Source organism: Fragaria vesca, linkage group LG6 (genome assembly GCF_000184155.1).
Source record: "Fragaria vesca subsp. vesca linkage group LG6, FraVesHawaii_1.0, whole genome shotgun sequence".
Classification (NCBI taxonomy): Eukaryota; Viridiplantae; Streptophyta; class Magnoliopsida; order Rosales; family Rosaceae; genus Fragaria; species Fragaria vesca.
The window spans coordinates 11613004-11627974 of NC_020496.1; the positions used below are offsets into that span (position 1 = coordinate 11613004).

At 35.9% G+C, this 14971-nt stretch overlaps 2 protein-coding genes across 2 annotated transcripts in view; both read right to left on the bottom strand.

Moving 5' to 3' along the window:
- The window catches only part of LOC101303917 (D-glycerate 3-kinase, chloroplastic-like), a 5278-nt gene extending 3903 nt beyond the window's left edge, over positions 1-1375 (bottom strand). The window contains exon 1 of the mRNA XM_004302891.1: positions 742-1375. Within this exon, the coding sequence (XP_004302939.1) occupies positions 742-958 (217 nt within the window). The 5' untranslated portion in view covers positions 959-1375. The remainder of the gene's footprint in view (positions 1-741) is intronic.
- A 5629-nt stretch (positions 1376-7004) lies between these two features.
- Positions 7005-13378, bottom strand: LOC101299692 (cyclin-A2-4-like). The gene is made up of 12 exons (XM_004305260.1): positions 13359-13378; positions 11814-12177; positions 11253-11502; positions 10357-10493; positions 9760-9852; positions 9063-9196; positions 8243-8318; positions 7797-7873; positions 7676-7709; positions 7415-7564; positions 7191-7325; positions 7005-7080 (listed from the first exon to the last, which is right to left on the bottom strand). Exons 2-12 carry the CDS (start codon positions 12117-12119, stop codon positions 7027-7029), a joined length of 1446 nt encoding a protein of 481 aa, XP_004305308.1. The 5' UTR covers positions 12120-12177; positions 13359-13378; the 3' UTR covers positions 7005-7026.
- Between the last annotated feature and the right edge of the window lie 1593 nt (positions 13379-14971).

Here is a 14971-nt window from a genome sequence, read left to right on the forward strand (position 1 = left end):
CCCCCCCCCCCCCCCCAACTGATGAACAAATACTCCAGTCATCAGAGATGTTGTATAAATATCATGTTACAAGAATCCTAACATGATCTTGAACAACCTTATTTACAAGGCATAATATACATCAAAGAGTTTTCAGGATGAATCTGAGTGTATCCTATATTGAGAACTTCATTTTAGAAACGAAAGCAATGGAATATCCACAGTTCAATTTCAAATTTCACAATTACTGTCCCTCAATTACTCAGCAACCAAGAGGGGTCACCCCATTATGTTTTCTTCAGGGCAAGCGAAGGACAAGACCCATTATGTTCTTAATTAAAATGTAAAAGTAGCATCAAGGACATAATCAGACCAAATAAAGCATTAGGGACACAAAAATGATACGGCTACCCTGAATTTTATCTCTTTCTTTCCTAATGTAGGTTTATGATTTCTCCTTCTTTTTTCCATTTCCAGTTTCTTCAGGAAACCACAAAAAGCATAACAAATTATCCTTTTTCTGATTCCCTGTGAAATTTCTTAGTTTAACCATCTACTGTAGTCAGACAAACCCAGTGGACAAACCAATAATAAACCAAGACAAGAACTTTTCAAGGCATATATCCCATTTCTTTTTCTCATGAAAAAATTCACAATCTTTCCCATAGGGAAGTGATATATAACAAGAATCAATTTCACAGTGAGCAGTAAGAAACAAAAAGTAAATGCAAAAAGGAAGAGACCAAGAAACAGAAAAATTACCAGACTTTGAGAGGTGGGTGGGCATTGAAGAGAGCTTGGATGAAGAGTTTGGTCTGTTGGTTCCATAGAGAGAAGAGAGAACAGAGAAGTGATAAGAATGAGACAAAGAAAGTAATTTAGTATTGCTAATGCATTTGGTTAGATATGAAATATTATTATTGGAAAAAGAGAGAGGTGGCCATGGCTGAGATAGGATATTCAAAGCAGCCATTGTCATCTCTCTCTCTGTCTTTCTTTCAGTTTCTGTTTCTGTGACGAAGCTGGTGAAGAGAGTTTAGATTATAAACAAATGGTAAGGGTGGTGTGCGAGGACAACTGAGACGAGGAAGACCAATTACTAAAATACCCCACCTTTATCTACTGTCTTTGTCTTCTTGTGGTGGCCGCTGAGCCGTCGTATTCTGACTGACTGAAGGTGACGCAAACAGTAACGGTATGACGTCAGGATGGCACAGCACTGCCTTTGGGTGCTTCTTTCTTTTTCTGGTTCAACTCTTTACGTCGGATTCGCACTTTGCAGCCTATGAGAAAATCTGCCGGGCTGGGCGGTCGTGAGTTGTGATGGCGGCGGTGGTCAGGGTAATGAAAAAAATAGAGATTTGGGTTGGATTCTGAAATGGTGAATGGTATAATATGAGATTTGTAAAGTGGGGTGTCGGCGAGATATTGAATTAGAGCGTGGGACTTAAGAATTTAAGATTTTTTAGCCATGATTACATGTTAAAATTGTTATACGTGTCGCTATATTATTGGGCGGTCGCACCATCCACGTGGTGCGAGTGCCGCACCTAACCTAAAGTGTTGATTTAGCTTTTAATGTTGGTACATATCATCATCTTATGCTTATCTAATATTGGAAGAGATACTGATACGTATCATCATCTTATGCCTATCCAATATTGGAAGAGATACAAGATTTGAAGGATATCTAACTTCCCTACACCAAAAATGAAGGATCCTAATTTGGTGTCCTAGTAGTACTTTCGTCTTGGCAACCTAAATATTCATAAATCAACTACGTTGATGGTTGTTTGGTTTTTTTCATTTTTTTTCTTGTTACGAAAATGGTTGCCTGGTCAGCTACCATTTCCGGCCGGGAGCAATAATTTAGATACGACTCATCTCTAAGACATATTTTTCACAAACTCGGGTTCGAGGTTTTTGTCATTTTGGAGATCAAGTTTCATCGATTTTCTTTTCTAGCAAGAACATTTTTTCAAATGTAAAAATGAATAAATGAGAGAACATAAAGCTAAAATTTCTTAAAGAAAAGAAAAAGAACAAGTCCAAACACAATCTTAAACATATGCAAGATCAGCCTTATCCTGCTAAATCAAAGATTAAATTGCACAATAGCGAGATCAAAGATTAAATTGCACAATAGCGAGATTTGTTGAAAATAAAGAAAAGATAGAGAGAAGACACAGAGAGAATAGTTGGGAGGAGGTAGACGTGTTCTCATTCACTCTCATTAGCCTCCTTATATAGAGGTGGGGTTTACATCATAGTACATAACTAATGAGTAATTACGTGGACAACCACATAGATTATAATATTTATAACACTCCCTCTTTGATGTCCACCAATGAATGATGAAATTGGATGCGCTTAATGTTGTCCCGTTAAAAACCTTGTTAGGTAACAAAAACCCAGTGGGAGAAAAATAACCATGGTCGAAGGAGAAAAAGAGTAAAACGCGCATATGTCTTAAGTAGCATACTTCTGGATGCTCCCCATGATGAGAATCTCTTTCTGAACGTTACAAGCTTCATGCGCTGTAAATAACGGTTTGATTTGTCCATCACTAAAGTGAGACATGCGTGCTTTGCATATAAGGGCTTATCATGAAATTTTAAACCTACAAAGTTGAAACAATACCAAGTTACCAACAGAGCTAAACGATTATAAATAGGTCTTACCTCATTAAGTCATATGACCAAATTCATACACTAAGTAATAGCTAATCAACATAAGCTAATTGACATTAAATCATTGAAACATCATCATGGCGTATCCAGCCAGACACATCAATATCTTTGTGAATTGATACGTCTCATATAAGCTCTTCAACAGTTCTAAGTAATTCATAACTTCGAAAGTTGGAATATGTAGCAATAACATGATCATAATTCGAATTCGATTGTGTAGTCCAATCATAGTACTCATTGAGGCAATTTTGATCACGTTAGCTATAACGGAATGAGTATATATGAGTTAACTTTAGACTATTTGATTCCATGAATTAGCTTTAGGCTCTCTCAAGTATTCATGGATCAAATTACATTAGAATCATTCATGTACTTGAATCCTTTGAGGATTTTGAGGATTTGACAAGCGATACGCTTGTAATGACACTTCACTTCTGGGAATTTGGTTTATCAATGTGTTTTTAAAGGCCCTCGTAATATACGATGACAACATGCCATAAATCTCTCGTCCATGTAACAGTTACATGTAACACTACTGCACTTATAGAAATATCATTCGTATAAGGGCAAATTCATAATCTCATGTCTTTTGTAGACATTAAATTATAGTGATTTACTTTCACTGTGGTAAATACCCTTTGTATCTGTAGGGTTAAAGGTCAAAGTATATCATTACGTTTCAAATATTTAGTTTCATTGGAATTGTCTCTTTCCAATTTGGCCAATAATATGTTTTGTCGACATGTATAATGAAACGTGACATAACATCGATTAATACAGTCCTTAATGGTCTTTGGTAGCTACCATTTGTAAATTGTCATAGATGATCATCGTTCATAGATTCCACACATTCTTATATGCATGCATTTTTTATATTGGGTACCCATGCCACTTCTGGGGAAAATATTGTCACTTCTAGGACAAATATTATGTAGCGAACGTGGATCTTTTACTTGTAATATCATTTAGATCATTAGAGGACCTGTATAATCTTTTATTTTCAGGAGCTTAAAACTTTAGACCTGGTGGATACATTCCACTCAAATTCACACCGTTATTTAAAATACAGTAGTCTTATTCTCCCCCTGACAGCGGGAATGTTGTCATGTTATGACCATCCGTAAATATGCGTTTAAAGCTCTATCAATTTCTTTCGAGTGAGATGTTCATTAGCTGGTGGCGAACCTAAACCAAGTATGAGGTCAAAAACATTATATTCATTAATATCCACCAAGATATCATTCTCTAATGGTGTACCTACAACCTTTATATGTGTAGCCATATTAGGAACTCTAACATTGTATCATGACATTCTCTTCAGGAGAACCATGTCACTTGGATACATATGGATCCCGCAAATCAAATGGGGTCTATATTGTTTGTGTCAATATGGTTGATCTTAGGGACTTTAACTAAGCAAATGCCTATGCGTTTAGCATATACTTTTGTCAAGATTTTTTATCAACTCATTTGCTAAGATATTTCTCAAAACCAAAATGAGACAGTGGATAGGCAACTCACACCAATTTACATCGTTCTTTAGAAACAATCTCTCTCCCCCCTCATGACGGGATGAGTGTCTCATAAGGTGGCAACGTAATTGCAAAGAGTATACTCGTACTCGTGCATCATAAAATTTAGACCAATAGTTAAATATCGCTTATCTATATTGATGTCAATATGACTCCCCCTCAAAACTCTAGGTTTGAGGTTGACAACATTAAAACTTCAGGATAAATTGTCCAAATATATATACTCGAAACTTAAGGCTCGAGTCTGCACGGTTAGAACTCCAAGTTCTAAGGTGGAGTGAACATCTGGGTCACACTAATTTGTATTTTGTACTCGAAGCTTCAAGTTCAAATTTTTACTATTAGAACTTCAAGTTCTACAATAGAATATTGAAACTTCTTGTTCAATATTACATGCATTCAAAATTCATATGTTCGAGATATAGTGCTACTAGCCTGAATGAATAACAATTAAATTTAAAGGATTGTACCGTAATGAAAATGCATAAAAAAATTGTAAAGAACATAAATAAATAAATAAACTTCACATTGGACACTTCTGGTTTCATAAATGAAGAAAATACACAAAACGTTTGGTCTGGTTAACTTCATCAATATGATAATCTTGCTTTACTGATCTTCTTTATGATTAAGGATCGCAAGATGTCGTTTCGATCATTATACGACTCTGGAGAAGTTCAAAGGCCATTGTTAATTGCATAAGCTTTGAGAAGCTTCATGTCGTAATTAATTCTATTTATTGTAATCCTTTCGAGGAACTTCAGGCCCTCCATTTCTATCAAGAGACTCCATGTCTTGATCTATGAACACAAAAACTCATCAACGTAAACATGATTGTATATATATCATAGAGAAGTATATCATGATGGGCTGATCAAATCCCTTTTGTTTGCTTGTTAAAGCCAATCAAAACATATGATTGTAATATGCAAGCTAGTAGCTAGTTGTCCCATAATCTAGATATATGAAGGACGATCGAACCAATCCATTTGTTTGCAAATACATAATTTTTGCCTAACCTGGCAGGGACTAGGGATAGTGAATTGGATGGAGCTTGGCGTCGTAACCTCCAGGAGATCAAGCATCAATCACCCAATTAAACACCCGATTTCTATGAGGTGAAGCATCAAACAACGATGATGCATCAAACACCCACAATCATAATTGCAACCGTTAATAATCAACATGATCTGAATTAAAAAGCAATAAACAAATCAAACTCATAGATCAAGACTATCGGTGAGAATAAACAACACTGAGTTGCACCGTATGACTTTTTCGATCATCATTGAGTTCATAAACAAAACACTGATATTCTAGGGTTTGGTCATTATCAACTCAAAATGTAGAGTCGTGTTGATAACGTGTTGGAAATAAAGAAAAGATAGAGAGAAGACACAGAGGGAATAGTTGGGAGGAGGTAGAAGTATTCTCATTCATTCTCATTAGTCTCCTTATATAGAGGTAGAGTTTACATCATAGTACATAACTAATGAGTAATTACGTGGACAGCCACATAGATTATAATATTTATAACAAGATTGACATTTTGCATAAGGAAGATAACTACGTTTCAGTTCCCTTCATTGAATTAAGTAAACCGAGATAGACATGTTAATGGTTCTCAAAAAAAAAAAAAAAAAAAAGAAAAGGGAAACATGTTAACGGTCACGAATTCATCTATTAGAAATGAAACCAGCAAACAATCTTAGACTGATCCATCTATTGCAAGCTATATATGTGAATTGTGAAGAAAACAAATGATAAACTTTCATTGCAGGAACAATAATTGTGACCAAAACTCCAACCCTATCAAATATGAAATATGTCTGCACCAGAGGTGTGTTCTCTGGGTTGGCGATTGTCTCCCTCCGGAAGACACCTTGGGGACTTGGGATCCCTTCTAAGCCTTGCGGACTTGCACCGTCCAAGGCAGAGGAGTGCTTAGACGCGCTTTTGAATCTCAGGTAGGACGTACCTATTCGTTGATTCTCTCTTATTTATCGATCAATAACGTCTTATGGTTACTTCCAGAAAAACAAACTGTAACAATAAAGTGACACTTGAGCAGGGTAAGTCAAGTATTTAACTATCAGATTTAGCGCTGGACACTTGAAAGCCATGCAAAGAAACATTTCGACTTTTCGAGGGGATGCTAAAAGCAATTCTGAACAATTCCCAAATCTTCGTAGAACTAGCACTTTCCTTTTAAACACTTGATCCAACATTTCCACGTTATGGCCAAAGAACCAAGAACCCTTTACATCCTTGAGTCATTTATATACCTCTACATTTCTACAGATTCAATAGGTTTTGGAAAGTGTTTACAGACCCAAAACAAAAATGTAGCGTTGCAACATTAATGCGAATTGAAACCAGAAGCAACCACATTATCAAGTATCAACATTGGTAAGAAAACATTTCATAGAATATCAGAATTCAGAAGTCTAAGTGCTAATGAAGATTGGTAGATTAAAGGGTCTGGCAGCGAAAGTTACTATTCAGTAAATATGGTCGTGAATACTTTACAACTCAGTTAACCGTGGTCACATCTCAATTACGTGCTAAATTTATCAACAAAATATCTATCCAAGTTCAGTACCTAGTGGCCATACATCCCTAGTTAAGATGCAGGTTGGATGAAGTACAAACCCAGGTCAGACGATCTATAAACAAGAATTCAACAAACTGGGCAAAAAAATGAATATAAATGGAAAGGAGACATCAGGTACAACCTCATGGAGTGATGGAAAAAATCCAGAGGAAACTTCTTCCGAAAAGTACATGAATCTCGGTAGCTGTTAGTTGTCCCTTGAAACTTGTCTTCAAAATAGTGTTTCAAGAAGCTTTGGGGATGATAAAGCCGCCACGGATTTAAACTGATATAAGAATAACCACCTCATTAGAAAAATAATATCCGAAGTCTGACATTATGATATGGAACTACAAATAAAAGTACTAGCTTCTTCTTATACTAGCTATTGGATACCTTTGGTTGCTTGTACTTCATTCGTACAGCACTCAGAGGACAGCCATTTGTGTTCAATTGCAAATCTTGCAAAGCAAGAACTGAAATCTTCAAATCTGATGGCTTGTAAGAGGTATAGTGTTCTAGGATTGGATTCTGTTAGAGTTACAATCACAGTTAATATTTCCAGCTCATCTTCAAAATTTGCAAGAAAAAGATGAAACTAGAAGGAAGAAAAGGCAGACCCATGGGTGACTAGACTGGTCTAAGGTCCATTTGGAAAGAAACACAGCTGATGCAGCAATCATTGAAGGTAGGAACTTCAAAAAGCCATAGTCGACCAGTGCTAGTTCGGCAAGATAGTTGGCCAAGCACTCCAGCTCAAGGCTAGGGCTCTGGAATATTTTTGATAAGATAAATATGTAAGTCATTCTTGAAACAAAGGTCAAAACAAAGAGACTGCATTTCAAAATAAGGCTAAAGTCAGCCTTAGCCAATCATATTACCTTATAAGAAGCTTGTGCTGCTAAAAGAAATCTCCTGAAAACAAATATACATTAGGAATATTCAATAGTACATTGAAAGTAGTAACAACAATGATGCTAGATATCATATACACCAATGTACCTGAGGAAACTTTTTGCTGTTGGCGCAAAAAGCTGAAAGCCTAAGTACTTCAAGACTTGATTCTCCATTTGCAATACCTGCCACTTTCTTTATTAGTGAAGGAAATTATGACAGGGAAAGAACAAATGGATACCCTAAAATCATAACAAATACATAAAACACAAAAAAGTTCTACCACATGTTTGAAATAAAATAAATAAAATATGGGTGTTAGTAAAAGGCATCTCCAGGGTCACAAAGGTCACAAAAACTGATGGCATTAAAGTTGCATGAAGCATGAATCAACCACATTTCTTTCATCTCCAGTCTAGAGATCATACTGATTAAGGAGCATCCCCTTAACATACATTTAATCATTCAGTGTCTCTTGGCTTTTAAGAATCTTTTTAGTATTATTCAAAAAACATAAGTCTATTTAGAAAGAAAAAGAAGGGGCAATGACATACATCCTCTTTCGTGTAAGTGTTGTCTGTCATGAAACAAAATTCATCCAAACGTGGTGCACAAATTTCTTCGTATTTCCTTCAAAACACAGAAAACCCACATTAATCATCCTGTCAAGCAACTCATTAGAAATTTTGTCTTGTAATTATATTTAAGTAAAGCCTTGAACCTTCTAATTTTATGTTCTCCTTGGAAAGACTAATTACTGGATTGAATTTATTATATTATTCTTTAATCACAATTAATCATATCTATGCTGGAATTATTTATAGAAATTCAGCAACGATGTCTCAAACTTTATTTGGTACAAGTCAACTGCTGTCTATATAGACACAAGTCATAAGTCTCTATCTTCCCAGTCTAATTGGCCTTGATTTAAAAAGGAAATTAGCAATATTGAACAAGTTAGACAACCACTATCCTATAAGTTTGAAGTTGTTGAGGAATGGGCTATGTATCAAGGGTGATACCATCCCTCACGTGCAGCCGTCCTACACGTGGAGAGGCAGGTAGATGCAATAGAGAGAAATATAGGTGCAACCCCACTATGCACCTTGCAACCAACTAACAAGTGGGAGTGGGGATTGGAGATCCCAAATTCAGTTCATCCTGCACACAGAGCTTGGATACACCATTTGAGACAACCTACTAGACGCTAAAGCTAATGCTGTTAGGGACTGAGTGGTTTTCATTAGGTATTATTTCCACTGGAATCAACCTAATATAGATTTCACAATAGCGGATATACCTTCTTAATAGATCTTAATCAAATTATGACAGAGAAGTAATGAAGTTAAGCCAGCCATAGGTAGGAAAGCTTACGAGGCAATCAGCATGCAAGTGATGCCAAGCAGTTGGAGTCTCTGTCTTTCAATGTAGTTCTTGGAGAGAAACCAATCAATGAGATATACTGTGAGGTAAAGCGTATCTGGCACCAACTTATATTCCTCTGACACCTGAAACCAAGACTATTTTTGTCAGAAGCTAATATGTATTATGATCCATACATTTGATGAAGCATAATGAGCATTTCATAGTGGAATAGCCGAATGCAAAGCACAAATGTGCAAGCTGCGTATAATTAACTGAAGAAGTTGAGCAATGTGAAGAATAAAATGCAAAGATAGAATTATCTTTGAAGCAGGTTAACAATACTAGGTAAATCTGTTTAAACATGTAATCCCATTTGATACTGACTTGGTTTTAAAAGGCAAAGCACAGGTAAGTTGAGGAGATTGTAACTTTGCATCAAGGAAAAGAACAGAACATAAAGCTACATTAAATTCCAGCATTGCATACATTGTTGAACCAAAGATTGCAAAATGCACCATGTAATTTAACACACCCAAAATGAATAATTCATCTACATAGTAAAAAACAAAAACATGGGACTATCCTCAGTAATACAGCTTGAATTTCGAAGGAAAGCAGCATCTAAATGGTTCATAAATTGCAGCCTGATGCTTAATCAGATACATGAGCTCGATATAACCAATAATAGGTAAAGAAAGCAGCTAACCTCAACTAGCCAATCTACTAAAATACCCCGCATACTTGTGGTGATATCGCGTTGAATTGTTTCCATAAAACCAGGAAATGGCCTTCGGGAAAGCTGTCAAGACAAAAAAAAAAAACAAACATACACATAAAAAACCAAACAAAAAGAAGCTAATCAATTGTCACATGGAGAAGAGGATAAAAGATAAGAGATCCTAGCATAGGACCCCTAAGAAGGAGAATCAATGTATCAAGGTGGAATGGAAATGCATTCTCCAAAAGAAAGGTATAAAGGAAAAGCATTTTATTATCTTTCTAATCAAGGGAATGGGATATGTTCTTTATCAATATTAAAACTTGTGACAAAGTAGTAGGCATTCCGAACAGAACGTCATATAAATGCATCTTAGGTTGCACTACACCGTTTAAGATTGAGATAGTTATGCTTGGTAGACTAGCTAATTAAATGTACATCATTGATATTCATAATTGAGTAGCATAGATGACTAGTGGATTAATGATTCACTGTAAATTTATAATCAATAGTTGAATATATAGTTGTAGAACTAGAAGATGGAACTTTTATTACAAACAAAAGTATCACATGAACAGCACGAACCTCTGCAACACGCAAGTTGTTATAGATATCAGGGGCATAGAGGCTACACAATTGAGGATCCTTGTGACCAGCATCAATATCAACAACATCCAGTTTACTGGATGTGATCATGTTCATCAAAAGGTTACCAATTTCTGCTGCAAAAATTTAATAGTAAAGGTCACAAACTACTGCATATGATGGATATATAACAAGATAAAAGACAACATTAGCATTTGGCATCTACGGAGTAACACAGAAAACATTGTATTGTGATGACATAGTTCAACTCCATTATAATGACAAAACGTAATTTTATCTTACGTGGAAGCACTAGAAGAGGAAAATATTTTTCGCAGACTGCTAACTTCTAGGCAATGTTGAACCTCTACCCACTTCATGTTGTTTGATGATTGATTTAAGATGACTTTTGGTGAATACTTTCTGCTCTCCAATTCTTATTTCAAACTGGTAAGCCGTAAATAAGCAATGACTATCTTGGTTATAAGCAGTACAGTATGGAAGGTTCTAGTCATATATACTCTTTAAGCTGGTAGAGTAGCATTTGAGTTTCAAAGGTATGTTCTACTGAAGAAAGTATCACAGGCAATTGCCAGTAATATACCAGATTTCTCAAAAGAGAAACAATCAATAGCTGATGGTGAAACCTGCTCAAACTAGGCCTTCCAAGCTCATATAGCTCCTTAATATCCTCTGTTTCAAATTACAGACATTTAGAAAATTCACCCATGCTAGATCAGTTCCTTATCCTTCTAGGGTATGACTAGGTATAATCAAAATAAGGAGGACAAGAGTACTCAACCCAAAATATATCTTGGTAAGGGTATGAAAATATTTCACTGTTTAAAGCTGCCATTGATTTCTACGTGTTTGGAGGTGAAAAAACAAAAGCAAACCTTTATTAGAATGACAATAGGCTTCTGAATCCACTTCCGAACTCTGATGTTCTAACTGATAGATAGCTATAGCATCCCCACTTAAGGTAGCCGAACGAAAAAGTTTGTCACCATCTTCCAAATTCATTGAAGGCATAAGTTCTGTTTTTACTGTTTCATGCACAACCTCCGTTTTGAGATCTACATCAGTGGAAGGGGTCATTTTTGTGACCCTTGCCTGAGCTCTTTTAGCTGGCTTTCTTTTCTTAGCCTGCATTCAGCAAAATTAGAGGGCAAGTAAAGATTCTTGAGGGAGACAAGTATAATGAAAAAAGGTCTTGGAACACAAATATCAACTTACTAAACCTTGTAACAAGAGACATAAAATTGGACATTATGGACTACTGACAGCAATCCTTCAAGTATACATACTAGATTATGATCACCAAAGAACTGCAAACTGATATTATCTCTAAATTTTCTTAATCATTGCACAACCATGTGTATTATTGAATTTATCCTATATTGATGAGATCACCAGAATTTGTATTCTGAAAATAATCTAATTAATAGCATATTGACCTGAACTTTAGTTGCATTGAAGCAGTCCCCGTATGAAGGTTTACAGAAAGCATTGGTTACATCCTGAAGCACTGCCCTCCTCTTATTCTGGATGCATGCATTACCACCCTTATTCTCGTTGTTCTCATCCACATAAGCTCTCTTTTTATTCGCTCGCAAACCCGGCTTCTGACTTTGCTGTGGGGGTTGTGTGCATGCTTTTAATGGGGGAAACTGTCTGGATGTATCTAATGAAGCAGCTCGAGCACGTGTTATTCGGCCAGGAAACTCTTTAACATTTGCAGCAGCCAGATTCTGTCTCTTCATATTTGCAGGACTGAGAGACAAACAGCCCGCCACATTAAACGGAACCAGTCAAAGCAACCTGTAACAAAAGCAAGGGGACAAACGAATTCAAAAACAATCCGAAATAGTGCCACAGAAATACTGATGGAGACATCAGGAAACATGACATTTCTAAGCAGATCTGCAGATGTGTTGTAATGCAACTTAAAAGTGTAACCTATGTAATTTGAAAATCATGATAAGTATGTAACCATGCAAATATAGTGGAGCCTGCTTTTTGTGCACTACTATGGCAGTAAGGAAAAGAAAAAGAGTTCATTCAAAAATCAAAAACAAAGGAAATTTGAAATCTCATATGGCTATACAAGTTCTAAACAACCTCCAAAAGAGCTACATTACATGGAGAGCTAGTAATTTGCGAATCATTATCACAATTTGATACAGATCAACTGAACAGATTTGCACATTCCAATGATAGGCACATTGACAACAGTTTGGGCATCATATCTGGTATTCATTTCAACATGTTTCCAGACCACCCAAGAATTTCATGGTCAAGGACACAATAGTGAAGGATGTAAATGTGCATAACATTCTTAACCCAAGTTCTCTCAGAATTCATTAGACTCTACTCCAGCCACACCCGTCAAGCTGTGAACTAGAACCAAAATTCAAAAAAAAAAAAGGTAAAAAATTGCTTGCTGAGGAAAAGAACTGCAATTTTAGTGCTCGAATTTCAGCTACTCAGATCAGATAGAAATGGGGAGTAATAGAACGACCGAAAAGCTTAGTCAAATCCTCAGCATCAAGCTGAGCTCATCAGGGTCAAAACCCCCATTTTGATCAAAAACCCATTTCTGAAACACCTTCAAAATTCTCCAAAATTGATACATAGAACTTGAATTACCATAAGAGGAAGCAAAACCCACATTGCAAAGTTTTCACTTTTCACATAAAACCAAAGAAAAAAGGCAACTTCAGTGAAGTGGGAGCTTCAAATATTCACCCCAAAATAAGAAAGATTGGGTCTTGAAGCATTCATTCATTTCCTTTTCCTCCAAGAACAAAAGGGTACACAGAGAACCACATCAGGAACCCAAAAGCTGAAGAGTTTCAAAAAATAGCAACAAACCCAGTAAACCCTAATCGATTTGTCCCAAGAACAAAACCATGAAAATGACCAAAACCCATTACTAAAATCCACAAATTGTGAGATGCAAATGAGGAAAGGCATTGCCTTTTTGGGTTTAAGAGGTTGACCTGAATCTGTGTCCTAAGCTCTGAGCTGAGAGAGAGAGAAGAGAGAAGATGAAAGTGTGAGCGGGATGGGGTAACAATTTGAAAACTGTGAGGTTCTGAGAAAACACAGTAAAGAAGGAGAAAAAGAAAACCGACTGAATAAATTATGAGTATAAATTCGAGGGTTTCTGCCATGGTGGTGTTGACTGTTTTGACCGGGAAAAAAGGTGAAATTGGTGACAGTTCATTCATTCATGGTGGTGGTGGGATTAAAACTTTTGGTTTTATCTCTTTGGTTGGAATTTTACGGTTCGATCATCTCAGCCTTCTTGGGCGTAAGATTTGGGGTGGTGTTCTTTCGAAAGGGTTGACTATCCATGAAGATGAATTTTACAGAGTGAAATAGTGAGAGTAAACCAAGTCAAACAAAAAATTGGGGATAAATAAAGAAATTATTCTTGTTGATTTGTATTTGGGGCTCGTTTCTAATATGTATGTCATCGTCTCGTACTGTTAAAGTTAGTAAACCACAAAAGTTTTGCAACAATTTCCATATGGGTGTAAGTTATTAGATTCTAAGATGGATTTCTATTAGGAAATTAATTGATAATGAATGTGTGTTGCTATTTGATTGAGATGACTGAGATTGTCGTGTGGTATTTTGCTTTCTGGTTTTGTTTTGAGGGCTAGTCAATTTGGTTTGTTCAAGCATAAATCAGTGGCTAACTAGATCATTTCCTAGAACTATGGAAGATTGATTAGCCAAAATGCTGTATTGGTCATTTTTAACCAGCCAACATAGATCAAATCCTATATCAATTTTGTTTTGTCTCTTTTAAAACGTAATGTTCAACTCATATTGCATGAAAATGTCAAAATGCATTACAATAGGAATCCCAAATATGAGCTATATCATTGTTCAGTGTTTCATAGTTGTCGTATGTGTTCAAAGTAAGATTGTTCAAATCCAAGACACTTGGGATCTATGTCAATTGATTTCACATTCGTATTTTCATGGTACATACATCAGATATTTATTTGTTTTGTGAGGACTTAATGTTCAGCCTCGTCGGACTGACTTGTTATAAATGACATTTAAATAGTTTCGAATCGTATCATTCATGACCCCACTTAATTAAGGAATAATACTTAATTGGTTTCATTTCGCAAAGTTGAGTTTTAAACTCTTAGATTAAGTTAGAGATCAAGACAATCACATAATCCTTTTAATTTGAAAGGGTCATATGGTAGGAAACAAATGAATTTGCCAATTTGTTAAAAACAAAAAAGCCAGTATCGTATTTTGTCAGTTTGTCACACATATTAGAGCTAGCCAAATAACAAGATTGATGTAGTTCAACTATACTCGAGTTTAGTTGGCATCAAAGTAAAATTGAACAATAATGAATGACATATATATTAGTCTTTTAGTTGTCATTTTATTTGCAGATTAACCAAATTGATCATTCCTTCCTTCCCGCTTCAGAAACCTGAACCCATTACATGTAAATGATGTAATGGTAATAATATTGTCGAAATAACATTCCCTTCTTCCATGTTTCCCTTGTAGCTAGGGTTTCATTATACTGATTCAAACACCATATGGATCATAAATGCTCTCCAGATTCCTTTGA

Coding starts and splice junctions, on each gene's coding strand:
- LOC101299692 (XM_004305260.1), bottom strand. CDS start 12,119: ATGAAGAGACAGAATCTGGCTGCTGCAAATGTTAAAGAGTTTCCTGGC. Junction 7,565..7,675: donor CAGCACAAGCTTCTTATAAG/GTAATATGATTG, acceptor AAAATATTCCAG/AGCCCTAGCCTTGAGCTGGA. Junction 7,081..7,190: donor TGAAGTACAAGCAACCAAAG/GTATCCAATAGC, acceptor TTCTTATATCAG/TTTAAATCCGTGGCGGCTTT.